The sequence below is a fragment of the Vicia villosa genome, linkage group LG2 (genome assembly GCF_029867415.1).
Source record: "Vicia villosa cultivar HV-30 ecotype Madison, WI linkage group LG2, Vvil1.0, whole genome shotgun sequence".
Lineage (NCBI taxonomy): Eukaryota > Viridiplantae > Streptophyta > Magnoliopsida > Fabales > Fabaceae > Vicia > Vicia villosa.
In genome coordinates this window covers 101,598,736-101,624,083 of record NC_081181.1, presented here as the reverse complement: position 1 = coordinate 101,624,083, position 25,348 = coordinate 101,598,736, and the positions used below count along the sequence as shown (strand labels likewise).

General features: G+C 33.7%; 1 protein-coding gene, 1 long non-coding RNA gene and 1 pseudogene across 5 annotated transcripts; 1 reads left to right on the top strand and 2 right to left on the bottom strand.

Annotated features, from left to right (window-relative positions):
• Positions 1–3,858: 3,858 nt before the first annotated feature.
• Positions 3,859–5,778, top strand: LOC131646536 (uncharacterized). Its single transcript, XR_009297512.1, has 3 exons — positions 3,859–4,019; positions 4,150–4,307; positions 4,396–5,778. It is a non-coding gene; the product is annotated as an uncharacterized LOC131646536 (long non-coding RNA).
• A 3,433-nt stretch (positions 5,779–9,211) lies between these two features.
• On the bottom strand, positions 9,212–11,060 carry LOC131651713 (delta(3,5)-Delta(2,4)-dienoyl-CoA isomerase, peroxisomal-like; annotated as a pseudogene).
• A 421-nt stretch (positions 11,061–11,481) lies between these two features.
• On the bottom strand, positions 11,482–13,398 carry LOC131651714 (gamma-glutamyl hydrolase 2-like). 4 transcript variants are annotated; one of them, XR_009298481.1, is made up of 5 exons: positions 13,123–13,398; positions 12,840–12,929; positions 12,460–12,554; positions 11,740–12,338; positions 11,492–11,616 (listed from the first exon to the last, which is right to left on the bottom strand). XR_009298481.1 is itself a non-coding variant. In XM_058921392.1 (5 exons), the coding sequence occupies exons 1-4, from the start codon at positions 13,205–13,207 to the stop codon at positions 12,269–12,271; spliced, it is 336 nt and encodes a 111-aa protein (XP_058777375.1). In that variant the 5' UTR covers positions 13,208–13,398; the 3' UTR covers positions 11,496–11,616; positions 12,245–12,268. The 4 variants fall into 4 exon arrangements, 2 of the variants coding, with proteins under 2 accessions (XP_058777376.1, XP_058777375.1); XR_009298480.1 differs by having other exon boundaries at positions 13,127–13,398; XM_058921392.1 differs by having other exon boundaries at positions 11,496–11,616; positions 12,245–12,338; positions 13,127–13,398.
• Between the last annotated feature and the right edge of the window lie 11,950 nt (positions 13,399–25,348).

Sequence of the window (25,348 nt, the reverse complement as noted above, 5' to 3'; positions counted from 1 at the left end):
ACGAGAATAAATTACTAATATATTTGTAAACGAGAATAACTCTACTGTTATATTTATAACCGATTTTTTATTAAGATTTGTTAAAGTACTTTATTTTTAATATTTTATTATAGAATAGTTTTGAAAAAAAACCATTATATGTATGGTAACTTTAAAATTATTTTTAAAAGTTTAATTGACTCTTTAAAATTAATTAATATAAATAAATTATATAATGTTGATATAATTTTAAATAGCATTTAAAAAGTATTTTAAAAAAAATTATATGATTTTGAATGCTATTGATATTTTTTTAAAAGTTGAAACTTTAACCATTACCATAAAATACGTGAATATATTTTTTATATGGACAACTTTTCTACCCATCTTAAAAAGTTGGGTAATGTACATTCAACCAATTATATAATGTCATCTATACACTATAACTATAAATTATGATTTATGATTATAAGTATATTAAAAATCATATAAATTACTACATGATTTATTATTTATTCCAAAATGATAAAATAAATTTATTGAATAACTTGAAATTAAATATATAAAGTGAACCATTGAAATCGATAAAATTTTGTATCACTTTTAAAAAAAAAATATTTTAAAAAAATGAATTTCTTATTAATAATATAAAAAAATTATATTTTTCTCAGAAATATTAATAAGAAAGATATTATTTTATTTTATTTTATTATTTTAGCAAAACTATGATTTGTTTAAAATTAAAAGTAAGTATTATTATAGTTTAAATAACATTTTGTTACTAAAAAAATATTAAAAATGATGTATTTTTATAAAATATTAATAAAAATCACGTATTTTAAAGAAATATTAAAGGTAAGAACTAAAGTATTTGGAAAAACTACTATTACTCTTCTTAATGTAAGTTATAACTTTTTTTGATTCTAAGATTAAATATTTAATTTATCATTCTAAAAATATAAGAATAAAAATTATTTTATAATTATTTAGATCCTTATTTGAGATAAAATATATTTTGAAACTATTTAAATTTTTATATAAAGGTTAATAAAACAAAACAAAACCAATTGAGATTTTGTAATTTTTTTTAAACTTATAAAATAATTAAAACTTATAAGAATCTTTTCAAATTAACTTAATAATTGTAATCATGATAAATAAATGTAAAATGGTAGTCATGAAAATTTAATGATAAATGCTAATCATAAAAAATAAATGATAAAAGGTAAAAATTTATTGATATAGTGAATTTTATAAACCAAATAAATTACCATTGTTTTTATAAGTGGGAATAAGTTACCATTGTCTCAAAATACTTGGTTTATCTAGAATATAAAAAGTTATATTATAATTTTAATCTCCTATTTTATTTTATTTTATTTTATTTACGAAAGTAGTCTCTCTATTTTAAATTAAATTTTTTTTTGGTTATTCTCCTGTTTTTAATAGAAAATTAATGGTTTTTTTTTGGTTTTTTTTATTTTTATTTTTTATATAAAATAGATTAAGTTACTATGTTTGATTTTAATCTCCATGTCGAATAGTTTATTATATTTTAATAGAGTGTTGTCATATATTTTATGTTTATAAAAAATTTAAATCGGAAAGCTGTTATACATTGTAGTTGTAAAAAAAATGTTCATATGATATAATAAGATAGAAAGTTTTAAAACTAAAATTTAATGGGTAGCTGTCATATATTTTAGGATTGGAAAACTCATTTGGATTCCTGGGTAGATGTTAAAGGTATCTATGAGATATTAGTTGTAGACGGTTCATTTTAATGTCCATGTCTAAAAAATTTTTTTTGATGGTGTTTATATAATTGAAGTTAAAAAATCGGGTGTACGATTTATTATAAGTACAAATGAATGCTTAAAAGTTGTAATATATTATTAGCATATATTTACAACTATGTGAATATCAACCAATTAAAAAATAAAATTTATACTTTATAAATGATGATCTACTTTATAAATGATGATCTTATAAACAAACGTGTAATATGAACCCAGAGGAGACCCGTGCGATAGCACGGTTTCTTACTAGTAGTTTTCAAAAGACAAATACATCCTTGACTAATTTTAATTTAATTTTTTATGTGTAAGTGTGGGTCCCACGTTCCGTGTTTCTCTTTTTTCTCTCTTCGACTTGTTGGTCTCCAACTCGTTTCCTTATTTCAACTTCTGTGAAGCAAAAACCAGAGAGTTTTCATTTATCATAACAAACACATACCCAGGAACGCATGGAAGCAAAAATGCTGGAAGCATATATAATGAGGTTATGGTTCATTGTTCCACTGTTTCATCATGGAGAGGTTCCTCATGGAGTTCCTGCTCATAGTTTTTCATATTTTTCATATTTTCATTTTTCTAGCAACATTTTTCCCAGAATCCAGAAGGGTTATCATTGTAAAAATTCTCTATACAATAAATAAATAAATAAAAGTTTCCTTCAAGTTTTTCATCGCCCTGTTGTTATGTAGCCGACAAGGAGCAATTTTGGTTGTGTCAATTATGAGTTGTAGTCAAGAATCACTTGTAGGTGAACTATGTTTGCAAATGCGTCAGTTTACTTAGTTTTTTGAGTTTGTTCAATAAGTTGTTTATGGCTTCATCAATATTTCAGTAGGTGAACTATGTTTGGTGCTTGATCATGTAGCACAATCTTTTGTCTTGTATTCATGCTTCAACACAATAACTTCTTGTACCTGCTTAAAAATATTAACCATATATGTCTATTTGGTTCAATATCATACATAGACATTATGCACCGGTATTTCTAGTCAAGTTTACTTGATGTGATCCTTCAAATTCTATGTCAAAAACCTAAGTATGAGTTTGTTTACTACTTGTGCAATTTGACAGCTGCTTAAAAGAGGTATAATAGAGGACAACGATACGAGTTTCTGCGTCTTTGGCTGTTTGCAGATCGAAGATGCTAACCACCTCTTTCTAAACTGTATACTATTAAGAGGGGTGTGGGAGAAAATCATGCTTTGGTTAGGTTTTGAACCATTGCCTGGTACACACTGTTGCAGTCATTTTCTGCAGCTGGTGGAAACTATGAGGAAACACTCATCTAGGAGAGCTGCAGTTGTTTGGATGGCTACATGCTGGTGTATTTGGAAACAACGCAGTGCAATCAACTATCAAGCCTTTATTATAACATAGAACACTTATGTTTTACTGTGGGTTTTCATTTGAATATATCACCATTACGGGATCTACTTCATTAATATTGTGTTATTGTTTTAATCTGGGGATTTTCCTGTTCTGATAAATCTTGAAGAAGTAAATAACTTTTTTGGTCATAATCTGACGTGTTCTTCTTCCATTCTGGATATTGTTCTCTTAGCTTTTGCCAGTATATTCACAGAACCAAGCCTTTTCCATGGCAGAGTGATTTGTTTGAGGATAGTCTTAGAGCTGTTGGTATTCAAGGAGTAGAAGCTGAGTCAAAGTTGTATGTGTCTAACTTCGACTAAACTATTGATAATATGAGTCTAAACATAACCACTTTATTAATGTAAACATGTAGGTTGAAGGTGTTAATGGAAGTTTCAAAGACGAATCATCGGAGGCCTTTCGGTATTGGTTGGAGGATTTGGGAAACAGCTACCACATGACAGGTTCAGCGGTGGGACCACATCCATGTCCTACAATGGTTCGTTAGTTTCAGTCGGTTATTGGAAAAGAAACTAGGAAACAAGCATTGGAAAAATGGGGAGGAAAGCCTTGTGCTTTCTTACTTGTGTATTCAAACAGATTTTGTGTTGTGGTTCATATGTTGGTGAGCTTTTTTATCTGCTATTTTCTCTGTGATCTGTTGTGCTTATTCCGTATTATATTGCTCTAACAGTCTGTAAATCTGTATTAATCATGACTTCTTAACACATCAGATTTGAAGAGAGGAAGCCATATCCGATAGGTCCGCAAACACTATTACTCAATTCTGAATCACAAGAGGCTTTCAAAGACAAATCTTTCTCCTTTGTTAAAGATGTCAAAACGACTGGGGAGATGATTTATCTGCAGGATGTTAGTATTTTTCCTTAATGAGCAGTCATCCTTACTATATTTATAAAGAAACTTTGTTGTTTCTTGCCTTATGACTGCAATACAATTTCGTTATCATGTTTCTTTAAATTACTCCTATTGTTTTTTGTAGGAAACGTTCTGCAATATAATTGGCCCAACTAAAAGGCTAAAGGCTAATCGATTCAGCTGGTATTATGAAGTTTGTCCAACCTACAAAAAGATTAACAAATCACCTGGTGAGCCCTTTCAATGCGACTGCTCCGGGATTAAGTCTCCTCGCATCACCAAGTAATCATTTCTATTCTCACTTACTGTGATACTATGCATCAATCGTGAATGGTTGTTTCTAATCACCTATCCATTCCTTTTATATTAGGTATAAAATAGAGATTGAGGTTGAGCATGAAAACAAGGTTAGTGGTTTCGTCATGATTTAAGACAAATTATGAAGAAGGTTTGTATTTGTAACTCAAATCTGTCATTCACTATTTTCAAATGAAGTCATCATTATCACTTTCAGCTTTTCTTACCAATGTTAACCTTAACCCCCTTTGATCAATAACAATAATATAATTCATGATTGTTTGGTTTTGTTTATCATATCGGCACATTTCCAGTGGCTGTATACCTGCTTCGATGAATTTTTACACACAAATTATAGCGTATAAATGCCACTGTTGTTATGACCCTAAATTCAGTCGCTCTACACTTAAATCAGAATGCTGTCCTAATTCCTGTTATGACATATATTCAGTTGCTATATACACTTAAAACAGAATGTCGTCCTAATTTTTGCTCTGACATATATTCAGTTGATGTACACTTTCTATTGAATGTTGGCCCCAAATTGCTGTTATGAGTTGTAGTACACTTAAAACAGAATATTGTCCTAAAATTTGTTAACACATATTAAGTTGCTCTTCATTTTCTATTGAATGTTGTCTTATTTGTTGTTATGTCATATATTCAGTTGCTCTACACTTTCTATTGAATGTTGGCCTACTAACTTGCTTATTACCTTATCATGGTCAGTTATTTTTTTCATCCTACCAGTTCTACTTCTGCTGCCCAGAATAGGAGCTTGGATGCTAGATTTAACAATACTCCGTCTAATAGGTTGTCAGAAGATGATTCACATTAAGATTCAGTACCTTCGGATTTCTCGACTCCAAGGTAATCTGCTACCAAGAGGCCTAAGAATGCAAAGCATTCCAAAGCTAAATGGTGGCCACCTTTTTCTACTTATTTTGTGTAAGGATTTATTATTATGTCTATCGGACACTGTTGTTCTGCCACATTAGACTTAGGCTCTACAAGACTTCACCTTAATTTGTAATGACATGTCCATTATTATGGATAACATATTAACATCCTTTCTGTTTTGATAAACCTTACTATTCTAATGTTCTTTATTAATCTATGATCATGTTTCTTCAAATCACATGGATATGTTTAAGAACATCTTAATTCTGTCAAAATATGACCTCAATGATGCAATCCCGACATATGATTATATTAAATGATGATCATTGACAAAGATGTTTGCATATAATGAAGATTGAGTTAACTGAACTACTGATGATCACTTCAATATCCGTTTTATCTGCTTTCAAACTCCTAAGACAGAGTATCATATTTTCTAATGGCATGCTCTCTCATACTTTACAAGTATTGCTTCTTTTTGGATAGTACAAAAAATACTTCACCTTTTCAAGTATTGCTTCTGAGTAGGACTATAATATCTCCTGCTACATATATCCACATCAAATGTATTGTCAAAATGATTTCAACTTGTGTAAAATTCTTGGGTCAATCTCAAATATTATTTGATTAGTTCGGTTTCACTTAAATTTTATGCCCAACTGTATTAGCTTATTTATGTAGTACATGAAACAGTGTTGGGATTATTATATCATTTTCTGTACTAAGTATTTAAAGTGGATCCATTGACTTTTTTCATTTTGCAACTACAAAAGTCAATGCAGATTTTGTTTGAAGAGAAAGCAAAACATGGACTGATTTTAAATCACTAAGCAGGGAGAGAGTACAAAATGCCAGTTAAGTATAATAACATAAATCAACATGATAACATCCTATTGAGCTTCCTAGCCTATCATTATATTAATTCATTGCATCAATACTCATCACAAGTTAGTTTAATCTTCATACTCTAATGTTGCTGGTCCTTTTCTTTTTTACGATTTTAATCATTAACAGTGACAAATGGGAGATAACGACTATCAAGCAGCCCATAACAGGTATGGAAATGTAATTTTCATCCTTCAGGATAATTAGTATTCTCATGAGACTACAATGTACATACCTATTACTTTACTATCATTATTTGTCAAGCACCATGTAAAATCATGTCACTGCATCTAATTTCCATTTTTATATTTGTATCTCAATGCATATTTTTAGTAGACCATTGTATGAAACTTCGTACAACTACATCTCACTCATATTGAACTTTGTTGATTATATGTCCATGGTATGTCAGTGCATGGTGCAATATGTCCATAGTATTACTCATTTTGTTTTTTGTTGAGTCTATGTCCATGGTATGTCACTGTATATATGAATGTCTCCATTCTTTGTACATGGTTTTGGGAATTTTAATTTCTGATTTTTTCACTTTTAGGAATACCTATTTACCTGTTCTTTCAGTTTTGACAGTTTTTGACTCGACTCAACAACACTTATTATTGAAGAGTCTTTTAATCACTTTTGGTTAACTATTACATATAGAACTCCTCAACAACAACCCATGAATTATGATAACTTAGTGGAGAAAATATTCCACTAAAAAGGCTACGTAATACTCTTACACGTTTTGGAAGTTATAGAAAATTTGTGTAGGTAATTTAGTTTACATGGCTTAGGTAATTTGTGACTAGGTATAGTGGTAAACACTCTAACTCTAACGAGAATAGTTTAACTCTATTATATGTTTGTCAAACATAGCTTAACTCTACTATATATTTACCTGACTAAAGCAACAAGGTGAGTTTTTTATGTGAGTGATTTTATAGCTTTTTGTAGAAATGGAATAGAGTGTTTCTGATGTAGGAGGATTGTGCGTATCAAAGAAGAAATCGCGCGTCGGAAAGCATTTTAATATTTAAGCAATTTTAGTTTTAATATTTAAGTAATTTCTATTTTATTTGTTTTATTTAATTTTGTTTTGGATTAAAGGCCCATAAGGCCCAATAGGGTTTATTTGTTTTCTGTATTTAAAGACCTTTGGCATGGCCATAAGGATTATCTCTTTTATTATAATAGAATCCAAAGTTTTCTTTATTCCTGGTGGACTCCAGAGCTTATCTATAGGGTTTGCGCTTGCAACCCTGTTTTCATTCAAGGTTTAGCGCTTGCTATTCCTTGTTCTACGAAACTATGGGAGTGGAGGAGTTTCTTGATTGGCAGATTGACGTCGACATGTTCTTCGACGTTATGGGTGTCCCTGAGAACAAGCAAGTCAAGATGGTTGCGATCAGGCTTAAAAGTACTGCAGTACTGACGCAGTCGGAAGCCGCCCAAAGGAATAGCAAGCGCTAAACAGGGTTGCAAGCGCAAACCCTATAGATAAGCTCTGGAGTCCACCAGGAATAAAGAAAACTTTGGATTCTATTATAATAAAAGAGATAATCCTTATGGCCATGTCAAAGGTCTTTAAATACAAAAAACAAATAAACCTTATTGGGCCTTATGGGCCTTTAATCCAAAACAAAATTAAATAAAACAAATAAAATAGAAATTACTTAAATATTAAAACTAAAATTGCTTAAATATTAAAATGCTTTCCGACGCGCGATTTCTTCTTTGATACGCACAATCCTTCTACATCAGTTTCACTATGAATTTCATTTGTGTTGCAGTTTCAAGATTGTCTACAATGTTGACTTGTAAAAGAACAATGAAGTTCATGTTTGGTGGAAGAATGTTTAATATGGATTTCATAAAAGAAGTGATGTAAGCTCTTGCATATGTGATAGTTATACATGGAATAATTATTGATCATTTGGACTAATCTAATATAAAGTTAAGATTTATTGGGATATGTTTAGTTAATTTATTAGTAATATCATAAACTAATCTATTAAATAATATGAATAGATAGAGTACATATAAGTAACCATTATGTCGATGTACTTTTGTTCCACATTACATTACTATTAGTAATTACAATGAGAAGTTACATTTTAAGAAACTTTTTTCTCATTCATATTCACTAATGTGCCTTGACTAATGATGGATGTAGAAGTTTTTTAATTGGATTAATTGTACAACTAATTTTTCTCCTCAACTTTTGTTGGCAGGATATTGAAAGAGAAAGAGAAGTGATAATCCCGAAGCTATGGAAGAAGATAGTGAAGATGATGAAGTGGCTGAAATCAAAGCTGGAAATTTTAAAGAGTCAATGAAGTACGCCCGCAGGAGTGTTAATGATGTTGATATATGCAAGTACCAAGCATTTTCCCAAACCTTGCAGCAGTCAAGAGAGATCGGAAGCATTATTGTGTACATATTGTAACATTTCAATCAAAAGCTTTTCATAAATAAGCTGTTAGGTGTTTATTTTAAGTGAAGTTTATGCTTTTGTGACTTTTGGTAGTTTGTGTAATCACTACTAGAAATACTCAAATTTCCTGCGGATTTACCTGCGGATTTTGGCTAAATTTCCGCAGGAAACGCATTTCCTGCGGTTTTATGTCCCCAGCTAAAACCTTCGTGGGTAATATTTTCGGCAGCAAATTCCGCAGGTAAATCCGCAGGAAAGTTCAGCAGGTAAATCCGCAGGAAACTTCCGCAGGTAAATCCGCAGGTAATTTCTATCTCAAATTAAAAAAAATTATAAACTTTTGAAACATTATAAAAATCTAAAATATTTTTATAATGTGACTATGTAACCATAATGTAAAAAAATTATAATTTAAAATATTTTGAATTATAATGCAAATTTATAGAACAAATTACTATAAAATCTGCTAGTCAACATTCTGCATTGGAGTGAAGAAACATCAAAATGACTTCCACATAGATTTCAGTTACACTATTTATATTTCTATCAACATGCATTGAAACTAAAAAGATTAGTTAATTATCACAGCTCATTACAAATTAATCGAGGACCGTTGATATCATATAATTAGCGATTGAAATATGAAACTAGACTTAAATAAATACAAATGGAGATTCAATTCAACTATATATTATGTTCCTCAGATATTGCTTTGGATTATGTTATGTTCCTCGAACACTCTCATTCCAAAAGAGCATGAAAAAACTTATTCACACATAATTTTACAACACAAGTGAACAATTCAATGGCAGGTTCAAGGAGATTAGGTGTAGCAATGGATTTCTCTCCATGCAGCATCAAGGCATTGCAATGGATGGTGGATAACATTACTAGAGAAGGTGACACCATCATTCTTATTATCATTAATCCAGAAGAGTATGAACATGGTGAAATGCAGCTATGGGCAGTTACAGGCTCACGTAAGAAACTATTAAACCTTGACTGTATTTCAAATGAATTTAAATTCTCTTTTTAGAATTACAAAATCAGAATCCTTTTATTCTGCTTCACATTCCTTAATTTTAAACATAGCACTACAAATATTCTATACAAAACCCTAGGGAACAGAAGTAAACCTAATTTGAAGAGCGCGGGTACCGAGAATCCTAGCTCGCTCATACTTGGTCATGTATTTCGATGTCCTCTGCTCCTTCCTCGATTTCAGGCTCTGCTGGCTCATCCTCATAACTGCATCATCATCATCAGCATGGTTTTAAACATAAGAAATATTTCAATTTCAATAATAATGATAATTTCAGCAAAGCGAAGAAGCAAAGAGGGAAAACCCAAATTAATTAATTGAGAGAGGGAAAGAGATAGAGAGAACCCCATGTTGATATCTTCATAGTCATCGTCGGCCATCGTGATTAGACCAAGAAAATTGAAAGCTAAAAGCACCAGAATTGAAAAGAGAGATAGACAAATTAAACAGGAAACATATCAAAAAAATGACAAACTGAACAGTCAAAATGCCAAGATATAGCTGCTGATAATGCAGCAAGAGATAGACATGAATCATGAAGTTCTCAATCCAAGACTGAGATCTGGGATTCAAAATTGTGAAAGCTGATTTTCTAAAACCAGGGAAAGGATACCTGAAAACAGGGTTAAAATGAACATTCCAATATACAAGTTTGTTATGGGATTAACAAATCAATTAAGCAAAATTCAATACACTATTACAAGAATGAGAAGCATATTGAAGTAAGTTGAAATGAACATTTCATAATGATTAGTTACTTGCTTTTATAAGTTTATATCCATATACTAGTACTAATTTAAATGCTTTTTCCATTAAATGAATCTAAAATAGCGTTTAGATAAACAACTTAATGATACATCTAACATATAAGTATTATCTACAAATTATTACTACATTTTCAAGAAAAGAAGTGTAATCTCTGCATAAGTTCTATACGAGGTGTTTCATAATTTATTAAAATAAGTTCATAATAGCTTATGGGCAGATCATAAACTTTAAGCAACACAGTCTTTGTTCCAACAACTGCCAGTGGTGACTTGCTAGCAATACCTGTGTAATGATATTGATAAGTCACAAGAATATTCAATTATCTAATTACCACTAATGAGTAACAAAAAGAAACCAACCCTGAGCAAGTTCCCTAACACCTTCATCCAGTTCATGTTGCGAATGAAAAACTCGAGAAACCAGACCCAACTCTTTCGCCTCCAAACCGGAGAACCTTCTCGCAGTCAAAGCCAACTCCATCGCGTTCCCGAAACCAACAATACTCGGCAGCCTTTGAAGCGATCCCAGGTTTACGGCATCGTTCCAGAGCTGTGATTGAATCTTGCATCGCCAGGATCTGTCGACGGAGACTCTCCCCGGACAATTCCCCGGCGGTAGAATTCAAAACGGAAAGATCGATGCCGGAGCAGAAGTGTTTACCAGTGTCGGATAAAATGATAACGTTGACATCAGGGGATACGAAAACCATAATATAAAAAACTCAACAATATAATCAATGACTTAATATATACCACGAATTCAACTAAATCAGACACTAAGATTTATCAAAATTAAGTATCTCAAAACAGAAGGAAAGGCAGAAGAAATGGCTTACCATTAGTGGGCCAAATTCGTGCTTGACCATCATACGAACCTGTTGCAAGTAGTGTTATCTGTAATACAATCTGTTTTAGTTTAGATTAATACTCAATTCTTTGATCTTCTTTTGTTCTACTGTTAACTAGAGGATGAATACATGAAATAATTGCATTGTATTTCTCACACTTTCTTCTAGTTTAACATAACAAGAAATTTTAATATATATCACCAAACCATCTTTAAATTTGTACAAAGCTATATATTATACAAATAAAGTATATACAAAATAGTAAAAGGCGATAATTTCTTATATATTTTGATATCTCTCCACCTTGATTCCATGTAGTTACTTATATGAGTAGGTGCAGCATAAACCCCACACTTGAAGTACAAATCACCTGGCCCTTGATCCTTTGTTTGAAACTTCTTCTCTCCATCAATGAACACTGTAAAACAATTATATTTTTTAGCAAAAAAGGAAATTTTTAATAATTTGATCAGTGTCAAAACTTTATAAAAAATAGAAGATAGATTATTTTATTGAATACATATGATTTTATTAAACTCACTTATAATCCAATAATACTAATTATAGTAGCAAAGTGGTCCACCACATACCGACAGAGAGAAAAAATAGAGGATAAGAAATCATGAAATCAAAGTTATCAAAAAGAAGTGCATGATTAATTCAGTGGTGGTGCTATCACTAATAATCCAACTGCTGATGATGCCAAACATGTTGATCTTTCTCAAGTAAGTTCCTTATTCATCCTCTATCTGTGTTTTCAAACACACTTTTTATAGTGTTTACCTCAAACTAGTTCATACTTGATACCATGCCACTAAAATGTTTATGCTATCAACTTTACATTCACCTATAAAATATTAACATAAATTATAAATACATAATAACATATAGTATATAACTATAGTCTATAATATATCCTAAAGTTGAAAATGAATATACACCACATTTCCAATCATGCAAAAGTCAAGTCCACTGTGTGGTCCTTCCACTAGTGGAAAAATGGTCCCTTTCTTATAGTAATGCCAAACAGAAATGAGTGGTTTCACCATGTGGTGCAAAGAAATTCTCTCTTAGATGAGTGCTACTTCATTGATATAGAGAAAAACCAATGAAATAAAGTTGGCCAATTCCTTTGTACATCTGTTACAGGGAAAAGAGAGACATCAACTTAAATTCAAAGTCCAGTTTCCAACCTCATTGTATGTCCATCGAGAGATCAATGTGCAACTACAAACAGATACAATTGCCATAGATTGTTTACCTTTGAAATACAAATCCTTCTATATTTGTGTTGTCCACAAACTGAAGGCTACTTGCCTCATTTCTTGCTACAAATGCTTCAAGAATATTATTATCCTATCATCAAGAAAAAGAACAGCCAAACATGTAAACATACAAAAAAAAAGGACCAGAACCGGATGTAACTTGTCAAAAGTCTTCAACTTTTCGCAACATTTCAAATCATAAAATAAATAGCTAATCTTTCTACTTTCTCTGTATTGGAAATTTGAAATCAAAAAGAAATCATGAACACTAATTTTTACAGAACAAGGCAACATAATAATATATCCTAACTAGTATAGCTATGGCCACTAGTCATGTATCTGACTCATCCAAACAGCCATAAGAAAGCTAACTCACCTTGCTTACGATCATCGATATAAGTTCAAAGCCTAAGCAGATGCCATATATGGGGAAATAGTCTCCGACATCATATTTCTCTAAAGCTTTCTGCAACAACAAACACAACTTATGTGAAACTATAAAAAAACATTAAATTAATACATGACCAAAGCATTCCTTGTGTGCAAGATGAAAAACTCTTGATTGAGACTTTTCATCAAACACCTTGTGTGCAAGATGAAAAACTCTTTACTTTGAAAGCAATTGGTAGCAAGAACAGAGCATCAATCAACAATAATACCAACATTCGAACCTTGAGCTTCCTTCAGATCTTCTCTAAGCCGTAAAATCTCTTGATTTCTTATCCTTGAGTCGAGCTTCCGCATCAAGCGAAGTGAACCGAAATGGTAGATTTAGCCGCATAAAAGATAGGGTTTGCTGAGATCTTGCAAATGCGATGATTGAAAGCAAACATATTTTAGGAATTCGAGTGAGAATGGAAAATTAAAAGCGACGTGAACTGAAATTGTAGAAATCAAAGACAAAAAATGGAGAAATTTGAGGAAATTGGGGGAGGAAAAACGGAAAATATAATGATTAAATTATTTTATAAATTATTTTATAAATTTAAATAATGAAATGTCAAATCTGTAGGTAACTTCGCAGGAAATTTTCCTGCGGAATTACCTGCGAATTTTGTATTATGTTAATAAAAGTTGATAATCGCAGGAAGATCCGCAGGAAAGTTTCCTGCGAAATTACCTGCGGAGTTTATATTTTTGTTAGATATTTGGTTTAAAATACATTTTCCACAGTAAAATCCGCAGGTATTCCTGCGGAATTTGCTGCCAACGCTGAATCCGCAGGAAATTTATTTTATTTAATAAAGTCCCAGGAAAATCCGCAGGTATACCTGCGGAATATTTTTCGCAGGAAATTCCGCAGGTAATACTAGTATTTCTAGTAGTGAATAAACTAAAAGGATATTGGTAACATGTCATTGAAATAAACTCAACAGGGCCGGCCCAATAAATCTAGAGGCCCTGTTCTAATTTTAAAAGTAGGTCTAAATTTAGAAAAAAAAAATTTCAATAATTGAAAATACAACAATAACAAAATTATATATTAATTAAATGAATCACCAAAAATAAATAAATCTACATTAAATTATTATATTAGTAGAAAGAAAAATCAATTCAATTAAATAAAAAAAATTAACAATTATTAATCAAAATTAAGAATTGGAAATTAGCTAAAAAATACTAAACTAAACAAAAATATAAATTAACAATATTAACTTAAAAGAGTATAAAAAAAAAACAACATGACATGAACAAATTTGGCAATATAATATAATTAATATTCTAATGGATAAATTTTGGAAATTTCTTTATCCACCTCCTAAACCAAAATACCCCTTACTTCGGAAATGCATTTTCGAAACGTTTTTTTTTTTCAAAATTTGTCTTATTTCGGAAATGCATTTCCGAAAACACAAAAAAAATGTGTTTTCGGAGATGCATTTCCGAAAACACCCTTTTTTGAGTTTTCGGAGATGCATTTCCGAAAACACTTTTCTTTGGGAGAGGGGTGTCTTCGGAGATGTATATCCGAAATATTCCAAGACCAAATTGGTCTTGGAATATTTCGGATATACACTTCCGAAAGAATTCAATAATTATTAAAAAATTAAAATCAAGGTGAATCAATACAATTAATAGGTATAAAATCAAGGTGAATCAATAAAATGAAGGTGAATCAATAAAATCAAGGTGAATCAAAATTTCCTAAACAATTTTACAGTTAAAAATTATTTTACTAAATTATATAAATCAAAAACATTTTAATTTCATAAGTAAATTTTGAATTATATAGAAGTAAATATAAAATTTATTCATTAAATAAAATTAAGACAAAATCATTTTTTAATTTTTTTAAATTAAATTAAAAATTATAACTCATTTTTAATTCTGAATCAGAATAGAAATATATAAATATATAATAATAATTATTAATTTTGTAAGTGAAATATATAAATATATAATATATAAATATATAATAATTATTATATAAATATATAAATATATAATAATTATTATAAATTAAAACACTCATTTTTTTTAATTTTTATAATTATTATATAAATATATAAATATATTTATAATTAATATATAATAATTATTATATAAATATATAAATATATAAATATATAATAATTTTTATAAATATATAATAATTATTATAATTATTATATAAATATATAAATTAAAACACTCATTTTTTAATTTTCTTTTGTAAATACATAATAATTATTATAAATATATAAATAAAAAATTATAACTCATTTTGTAAGTGAAATTATTTTAATTATTTTAATTAAAATTATTTTAAATTTTAAAATATGAATCCGAATAAAAATATATAATAATTATTATTCATAACTCATAAATTATATCAAAATATATAATTATTATTATTCATTACTCATAAATTATATCAAATTTATGATATATTAATTAATTAATATCCTAAAATTAATTTTTGGGATTTTTAGATTATTTTTTTGTTTTTTTCGGAGATGTATTCCGAATTAATCAAAATTCTAATTTTTGGGATTTTTTCGGAAATGCACTTCCGAAGTCTGAAAAAATTTAGAAAAAAAAATATTTCGGAAATGCATTTCCGAAGCAGGCGTAAAGTGGGATTTTCGCTGGAGTGACCCCCATAGGGAGGTGGGTAAAGAAAAAACCTTAAATTTTTTAGAGGATTGACACGTAAAAGTTAAAGCAACATCCTATGAACACCTGCAATCTATCTGTGCCTATATCATTATGACACGTAAAAGTTAAAGCAACATGCACTGTTCTTTTTGCATGTATGTTTGGTTGATGCTCTTCGTGATTGTCTTTTGCAGTATAGCATCTTTCAGAGACGAGTCTATCAATAAATGGAAGAGGATGACACAAGTGACAACTGCTGTTTTTCTCAGGTTCTGTGACTGGAATGTGAATTCGACTATGTGACACGAATTATTTTACTCCTAAAAGATATGTCGTATACAAAATCATGATTAAACATTGTCCTTGTCGGCATTTATAAATCCTTCTGTTTTAGTAGAACCACAATGTATCATTTATAAATCATGTTCTGTCCAATTTGAAAGAAAAAAACACCATATATATGATGGAATTTGTGTTTTATTCTGGATGTTCTGAATTTTAACATGATTGCTAAATGCTACTTCAGAATGATATCAAAAATGGTTATTCAGATGAAGGCTAAAAGTTGTGGCTGGGTGGATGGAATGTTGACTGAAAGTTCACTATGACATGGCCATGACACGACTCATGTGCAACAAGGATGTTTTTGGGATTGGGAGAGTGGTTTTTTGGTGACTGCAAGTGATTATTCTAATGGTGAAGGCTATTTCTGTTGATGATTTGCCCAACTCCATTAGTGTTCTTTTTGACTATCTGGTGGTAAAAACAAAAGAGATCCATATTAACTTGTTTCAGTTTTGTTAACCTCATAATGTGTTTGTTGGACTCGGCAGGCTGCTGTTAGCTATTGTCTTTCATAGATTACCAAATTATCATTTTGTGATAAAAGACAAATATTGAAATAAGATTAAGAGTAAATTGACTATCACTTGCAGGCTGGTTGCATTTTTTGTTTCTATTTATTTGGGTTGAATATAAATATATTGTTTCTTTCAAATTGGTTATTAGTGACTAGTGGCCAATTTAGTCACTATGGATGTCTAATGTTTCTTATTATATATATTTTTTGAAATGTATGATGTTTCTTAATTTGGTCTATATGTTACTCTGTAATTTATCAGTGTTAGTAGATGTTGGATCACGATTTTAACAAGTTTGTCACCAAAGAAATTACTGGATCGAGTCGCGGATCAGTACGTTTTCTTTAACACGTTTCGCGGTACTGGCAAAATTATGCAAAACAACTCTTAATAACCACGACGTCTCCAGGATAAAACAATTCAGTTCTATACTATACGGTTACTACTTGCACGGTAGATAATCGGCTTAGAAATACACTCTCAGATGGTACTAGAACCATTCAAATATGGTATAAATACCATCTTAGTATCTGATATAACGATCGGTCATAGTAATTTCTCAAACCAAGAAAAATTTCAATAATTCTCTAAAGAGAATCCAAGAAAAAATTATACTTGATAATTTCTCAATTCAAACGAGGAGAAATTAACATTATTCTTTAAGGAGAATTCAAGAAAGTACTCGGAAAATTCAACGAGTAGAAAGTAGGGATGACAACGGGTCGGGTCGCGTGTGGGTTTCACACTACCCAAACCCGCACCCAAAATAAACACTCGAACCCAAATCCGAACCCAAACCCAAAGGGTGTTCGGGTGGAAAAATAACACCCACGCCCACACCCGTTGAGTTCAGGTTTTTTCACCCAAACCCGAACCCGCAATAAAATACATAAAATATATTTTTTCTACAACAACTTCCCACAATATATATACATATATTAATATATATAATATATATATAAACGGGTGTGATTTCGGGTTTCGGATGCGGGTTTCACACTACCCAAACCCGCACCCGAACCCGAACCCGAACCCGAACCCAAACCCAGTCAATTCGGGTTTTCACCTGTTGACTCAGGTTCGGGTGGGCCCCGTGGGTTTGGGTCTTCTTGCCATCCCTAGTAGAAAGAAAGGGAGAGAAGTTGGCGCTTCGACAATTCGAAAGACGCGGAGTTATGAGAGTGAGGAAGAAAAAACTCAAAATAAGTTTTTGGTGTGTTTTGGAATGAAACAAGTGACTTCCTTATAAATGAAATAAACTAGCCAAAATTTCTAATCTAAGCGATGTGTGACTAAGGAATTTTTTCAATTAACACATAATGTGGGACTTGACTTAGGAACTTTTTCAATTCATCTCCATATTTTGGAATATTGACATAATGTTCTAACAACCCCCTACTTGAATTTAAAAAAGTGTTTCAGAAGTAACGTCAAACATTTATAAGATTGTGCATAAGCAAAGGTGTCTACGGCTTGAACCTTTGCGTAGCAAGTAGGATTCCGATTCAACAAGAGTGACATTATTGTCTTGAACTCTATCTCAAACGTCAGACCCGCACACAACCTTTTCTCAAGGTGTATTCTTAATAGCCCGTGCTTTTATTGGCTTGCACGTGTATCCCGGTTTAGTGAAGGCTCTTGGAATTCTGCCTCGAAATTCCATAGGAACCGGCCTCAGTTCCACAATCACATAGGTGGGTCTATCAAGAGTACTCCTATAGCCCAGGTACTCCCTGTAACACCCCTTACTAACCCCGCGGCAATTTAAAACAATTATTCAGAGTACATGAAATAAGGGTGCCACAATTCATAATAAATAAACATCATTCAGTCATGTCATGCATTCACTGAGGTAATCATCATAAATTAAAACGGTTCATGTTAACACAGCGGAAATTTATCAAAAACGGACTAAGTTTAACATCTTCAAAACTTATCCTTCAAAACATCAAAACATAACTAGAGTCATAATCATAAACTCTAAACAATCGCGTCCCCAGTGTTACAACTATCAGAGCATGACACATGACGCTACTAAAACACTGACTCATGAGCTAATCCTCACCGAGTCGAACAGCCGCTATCCTCAATCTGAAAATGACAACATGTAAGGGTGAGTCTCATCATAATTAACAAATGTTATAAGGTTATAAAGCAATAACACATCACAGTTGCATCATTCACCCAGTTGTTTCATAAACAGACATTCAAAACAAGTCAAACAACAATCAACACATCATCAACATTTACAACACTGGAATACATCCAATCATGTTATAAATTATGCATATGTATGAACTGACACTATGCATGTGGTACCAATCATCATCAAATGGGAATAACCCATGACCGATCCAACATCGTCCAAGATACGGCCCTGTCAGCACAGATTCCACGCGATGGGAATCATGCCCTTCACTGATCCAACACACCCTTATGGATACAGTATCATCAATGAGCATGAATGAATGCAACATATACAACATACTTCTACTATCATCATCATCAATCATCAACATCATCATCATCATTCAAGTATGTTCATATATATTAACATCATTCAATTACAATTCCATAATCATCATACACAAAACATACACGTATTTGCATCAATCATCATACTCAATAAGAATAGCATACATGTATTTTCATCATTCTAAAAACCAATCAATCATCATCATATAGATTATCCTACAAGGTTCGTTTAGCTCAAAACGGCACCTCAAACGGACCAACGGTTAAAAAGTTATGCATCTTTGAACTTTAAAAAAATATCTCAAAACACCAACAGCACGCGGCGCCATCACCAGTTCGCGGCGCGCACTGAGCGTCCCAAAATTCATTGGCTCTCTGCCAAGCTGTTCGCGGTGCAAACATCCACATACGGCGCGAAACGAGAAAAAAAGTTACGCCTTCGCGGCGCGAACACAGGTACGCGGCGCGACCTGAGCGTATCACAACTTCCTGGCATTCTACCCACCTGTTCGCGGCGCCACCCTGTGCACGCGGCGCGAACCGGTAAATTCAGAAACCCCAACCTGCAGAAAACAGCATTCTATGCATTCCAAACACACCCAAACCATACCAGTACGAGCCTAGAGAAATAGAATGCACAAACAACACAAAATACGTCTCATAATACACCAATTACACATCAATTGAGACCATAGCAACGCAGACATCATAGATTCAAACATAGAGATCAAACATCATACAATTGACTCAATCCCTAAACCTATCATATGACTCAATCGACCCGAATTCCACATCTATTCAGTATTATCAACCCCTAACCCGATAATAGATGATAATCAGATAAGTCCCCCCTTACCTTAGACAAATTCTTGATTCTTGGTCTCTCCCTCTACCGTTCTCCTTCACGTTCCTCGTTCCTCAAACTTCTGTTCTTTCACGTTCTTTCTTTCTTCCCAATTCCAATTATTTTATGAAAATAATAATAATATTAGTAAAGGGCCTTCCTATATCACACCCCCCCCCCCCCCTTTTACTATTTCTCACATGGCCCAAATGCCATAAACCATTATTTATTTATTATTTTCACAAAATCCTTAATAATTCTAATTATTAATTCAATATTCTTGATTAAATTAATATTAAAATTATACATGCGTTACAACTCTCCCCCACTAAAAGAGTTTTCGTCCTCGAAAACATACCTCAGGTAAAGAGCTCTGGATACGAATCCTTCATCTGGCTCTCTAGCTCCCAGGTAACATTTCCTTCAGCTGGTCCTCCCCAAGCTACTATGACTAAAGCTATTTCCTTGCCCCGCAATTGCTTCAGTCTTCTATCTTCAATCCTCACAGGTAACGTTTCAACTGTTAAGTTGTCTTTCACCTGTACATCATCCACTTGGATCACGTGGGACGGATCCGAAATGTATTTCCTCAATTGAGACACATGAAATACATCATGCAAGTTGGCAAGCATTGGCGGTAACGCAATACGATATGCCGCTTCTCCCACTCTTTCTGAAATTTGGAATGGTCCAATAAAACGCGGAGTCAACTTCTTTGACTTCAAAGCTCGACCAATACCCGTCATAGGAGTAACCTTCATAAACACATGATCTCCCTCTTGAAACTCAAGTGTCTTCCTCCTCTTATCATAATAACTCTTTTGACGACTCTGAGAAGCTTTCATCTTCTCTTGAATCATCTTAATCTTCTCCGTAGTCTGTTGTACAATTTCTGGTCCAATCACAGCACTCTCACCAGCTTCGTACCAACACAATGGAGTTCTACACCTCCTACCATACAATGCCTCAAACGGAGCCATACCTATACTCGAATGATAGCTGTTGTTGTAGGTAAATTCAATCAAAGGCAGATAACTATCCCAAGCACCTCCTTTTTCTAATACACAAGCACGTAACAAATCTTCTAAGGACTGAATCGTCCTCTCCGTCTGTCCATCAGTCTGCGGATGATAAGCAGAACTCAGTCTCAGCTTAGTACCCAAAGCTTTCTGCAAACCTTCCCAGAACTTAGACGTAAATCTCGGATCTCTGTCTGACACGATACTCGAAGGAATACCATGCAGACTAACTATCTTCTCAATAGATAATTGAGCCAGCTTCTCCATCGGATAATCCATTCTTACCGGTATGAAATGTGCAGACTTTGTCAATCTGTCCACCACAACCCAGATAGCTTCACAATTCTTAACAGTTCTCGGCAAACCCGAAACAAAATCCATCGATATGCTATCCCACTTCCACTCAGGAATAAACATCGGTTGCATAAATCCAGATGGCTTCTGATGTTCAACCTTTGACTTCTGACAAGTCAAACAAGAATACACAAACTCAGCAATTTCTTTCTTCATTCCAAGCCACCAAAATAGCTTTCTCAAATCATGATACATCTTGGTAGCACCAGGATGAATACTTAATCCACTACGGTGTCCTTCTTCTAAAATATTTCTTCGGAGTTCAGCAACATCCGGAACACAAACTCTGTTTCCAAACCTCAGTATACCATTCTCGTCAACTCTGAATTCACCGCTCTTGCCTTGGTTAATCAAAGTCAACTTGTCGACTAATTCGACATCAGCCTTTTGGCCCTCTCTGATCTCTTCAAGAATACCACTGGTCAGCTTCAGCATTCCCAACTTAACACTAGTAGGAGTACCTTCACATACCAAACTCAAGTCTCTGAATTGTTCAATCAAATCCAATTCCTTCACCATTAGCATAGACATATGCAAAGTCTTCCTACTTAAAGCATCCGCAACTACGTTTGCCTTACCCGGATGGTAATTCAAACTAAAATCATAGTCTTTAAGGAATTCCAACCACCTTCTCTGCCTCATATTCAGTTCCTTCTGGTCAAAGAGATATTTCAGACTCTTATGATCACTGAACACTTCAAATCTCGACCCATACAAATAATGTCGCCACAACTTCAAGACAAAAACCACTGCTGCCAACTCCAAATCATGAGTCGGATAATTCCTTTCATGCACTTTGAGTTGTCTCGACGCGTACGCGACCACTTGTTGGTTCTGCACCAATACTCCACCTAAACCCATCAGCGAAGCATCACAATAAACCACAAATGATTCTGTCGGATTCGGCAAAATCAAAATATGAGCACTAGTCAACCTCTTCTTCAGCTCTTGGAATCCTTCCTCGCATTTTACATCCCAAATGAAAGCCTGGCCCTTTCTGGTTAATTTAGTTAACGGCAATGCTAACTTTGAAAATCCTTCAATAAACTTCCTGTAGTAACCTGCAAGGTCAAGAAAACTACGAATCTCTGACACTGACTTCGGAGCTTCCCACTGAGACACAGCTTTTATCTTTGTAGGATCAACAGCAATACCATTCTTAGAAATCACATGTCCCAGAAAACCAACTTCCTCTAACCAGAATTCACACTTCGACAGTTTGGCAAAAAGTTGCTTCTCTTTCAACAGCTCTAACACAGTTCTGAGATGTTCTGCATGTTCTTCCTTACTCTTAGAATATATTAGGATATCATCTATAAACACCACCACGAACTTATCGAGATAAGGATGAAATATCCTATTCATATACTCCATAAATACACCAGGTGCGTTAGTAACTCCAAACGGCATTACCGAATACTCGTAATGTCCATACCTCGTCCTGAAAGCGGTCTTCTGAATATCATCGTCTTTCACACGAATCTGGTGATACCCAGACCTCAGATCAATCTTACTAAACACACATGCTCCAACCAACTGATCCATCAAATCATCAATCCTCGGCAAGGGATACCGATTCTTGATAGTAACCTTGTTCAATTGTCTGTAATCCACACACAGCCTCATTGAACCCTCCTTCTTCTTCACTAGCAACACAGGTGCACCCCACGGAGAGACACTTCTCCAGCAATTCTTCCAACTGCTTCTTCAGTTCTGTCAGCTTAGACGGTGACATACGGTATGGTGCCATTGACACTGGGCTAGTTCCCGGAATTAAATCAATAGAAAACTCCACTTCTCTTTCCGGTGGTAATTCATTCACTTCTTCCGGAAAAACTTCTGGGAATTCACACACCACAGGTAATTCGCTACTCGCCACTTTTTCTTTCACATTCATCAATGCGAACAACATAAACACTGTTGCACCATCCTTGATAGCTTCACCCACTTGTCTAGCCGTCATCTCCAGATCATCAGAATGAACTTCTTCAGGAAAGATTACTGTCTTCGAAAAATAGTTGATGTGAACACGGTTAAATTCTAACCAGTTCATCCCCAGGATTACATCGAGTTGTTTCAATGGAAGGCACACTAAGTCCATCCCGAATTCCCTACCAAAAATATCAACCGGACAATTCAAGCATGCAGACGAAGTAGTTACTGACCCCGACGCTGGAGTATCAATAACCATACTTCCATTTATTTCAGATATTTCCAAATTCAACCTCTCAGCACAATCCAAAGAAATAAAAGAATGAGTTGCTCCAGTATCAATAATCGCAACTAAAGGTGTGTCATGAATAAAACACGTACCTTTAATTAGTCTATCCTCCGGAGTGGTTTCCGATCCAGACAAAGCAAAGAACTTCCCTCCAGCTTGGTTCTTCTTCGGTTTAGGACACTGTGGGCTAATGTGACCCTCCTCACCACAATTGTAACAAGTCACAATCTTCTTCTTACAATCAGCGGCAACATGCCCCACCTCTTCACACTTGAAGCACTTCTTCTGATTCAGCTTGCACTCATTCCTACGGTGCCCGACCTCACCACAGTTATAGCACCTGACAAAAGCACTGGAGTCTCCCCCACTAGGCTTCTTCAACCCACCAGTCTTTGGATTACCTCTACCATATGGCTTACCCTTATCCATAGGCTTCTTCCCTTTCCTGTCAACTAACTCGCGAGAGTGAGATGACTTCAGCTTGAGATTATCTTCTTCGAAGATCCTACTACAGTCCACCAAGTCTACAAATCTCCGGATTCTCTGATATCTGATACCCTGCTTAATCTCATCGCGGAGACCGTTCTCAAACTTGACGCATTTCAAGAATTCACTAGCTTCATCATTGTTGTAGTGGACGTAGTACTTTGCCAACTCAACGAACTTCGAAGCGTACTCTGGTACTGTCATGCTACCTTGAACTAGTTCCAGAAATTCAATTTCGTTTCGACCTCTCACGTCTTCAGGAAAGTACCTTCTCAAAAACTCTCTCTTGAACACAGCCCAAGAAATAGCCACACCATCAGCTTCCAGTTCAGTCCTGGTAGTCAGCCACCAGTCGTCAGCCTCTTCAAACAACATGTGAGTACCATACCTCACCTTCAGATCCTCAGCACAATCGATGACTCTAAAGATTCTCTCGATCTCCTTAAGCCACTTCTGAGCACCTTCAGGATCATGCGTGCCCTTGAATAATGGAGGATTGTTCCTCTGAAAACTGTTCAGCTGCCTGTCAGCACCGATCGCAGCTCCATTGGCATTTCCTCCCAGCACACCAGCAATCATGCCCAGAGCCTCAGCGATAGCATCATCGTTCCTTCCTCCTCTTCCAGCCATTGTTCTGCTTAAATCACAATCAATTTAATTAGAACAGAAGTATCGACCGTTAACTCTTACTAGTCGCATACACAGGAAAGCAAAACTGACACTAAGACTCTGGTCATAACGACCGACTATGCTCTGATACCACTATTGTAACACCCCTTACTAACCCCGCGGCAATTTAAAACAATTATTCAGAGTACATGAAATAAGGGTGCCACAATTCATAATAAATAAACATCATTCAGTCATGTCATGCATTCACTGAGGTAATCATCATAAATTAAAACGGTTCATGTTAACACAGCGGAAATTTATCAAAAACGGACTAAGTTTAACATCTTCAAAACTTATCCTTCAAAACATCAAAACATAACTAGAGTCATAATCATAAACTCTAAACAATCGCGTCCCCAGTGTTACAACTATCAGAGCATGACACCTGACGCTACTAAAACACTGACTCATGAGCTAATCCTCACCGAGTCGAACAGCCGCTATCCTCAATCTGAAAATGACAACATGTAAGGGTGAGTCTCATCATAATTAACAAATGTTATAAGGTTATAAAGCAATAACACATCACAGTTGCATCATTCACCCAGTTGTTTCATAAACAGACATTCAAAACAAGTCAAACAACAATCAACACATCATCAACATTTACAACACTGGAATACATCCAATCATGTTATAAATTATGCATATGTATGAACTGACACTATGCATGTGGTACCAATCATCATCAAATGGGAATAACCCATGACCGATCCAACATCGTCCAAGATACGGCCCTGCCAGTACAGATTCCACGCGATGGGAATCATGCCCTTCACTGATCCAACACACCCTTATGGATACAGTATCATCAATGAGCATGAATGAATGCAACATATACAACATACTTCTACTATCATCATCATCAATCATCAA

Excerpts from the sequence above, each read along its gene's own strand:
- LOC131651714 (XM_058921392.1), bottom strand. The coding sequence starts at position 13,207 with ATGCGGAAGCTCGACTCAAGGATAAGAAATCAAGAGATTTTACGGCTT. Across the intron at positions 12,555-12,839 it reads TATCGATGATCGTAAGCAAG|GATAATAATATTCTTGAAGC; the intron begins GTGAGTTAGCTT and ends TCTTGATGATAG. Across the intron at positions 12,339-12,459 it reads GAAGGATTTGTATTTCAAAG|ATGTACAAAGGAATTGGCCA; the intron begins GTAAACAATCTA and ends TCCCTGTAACAG.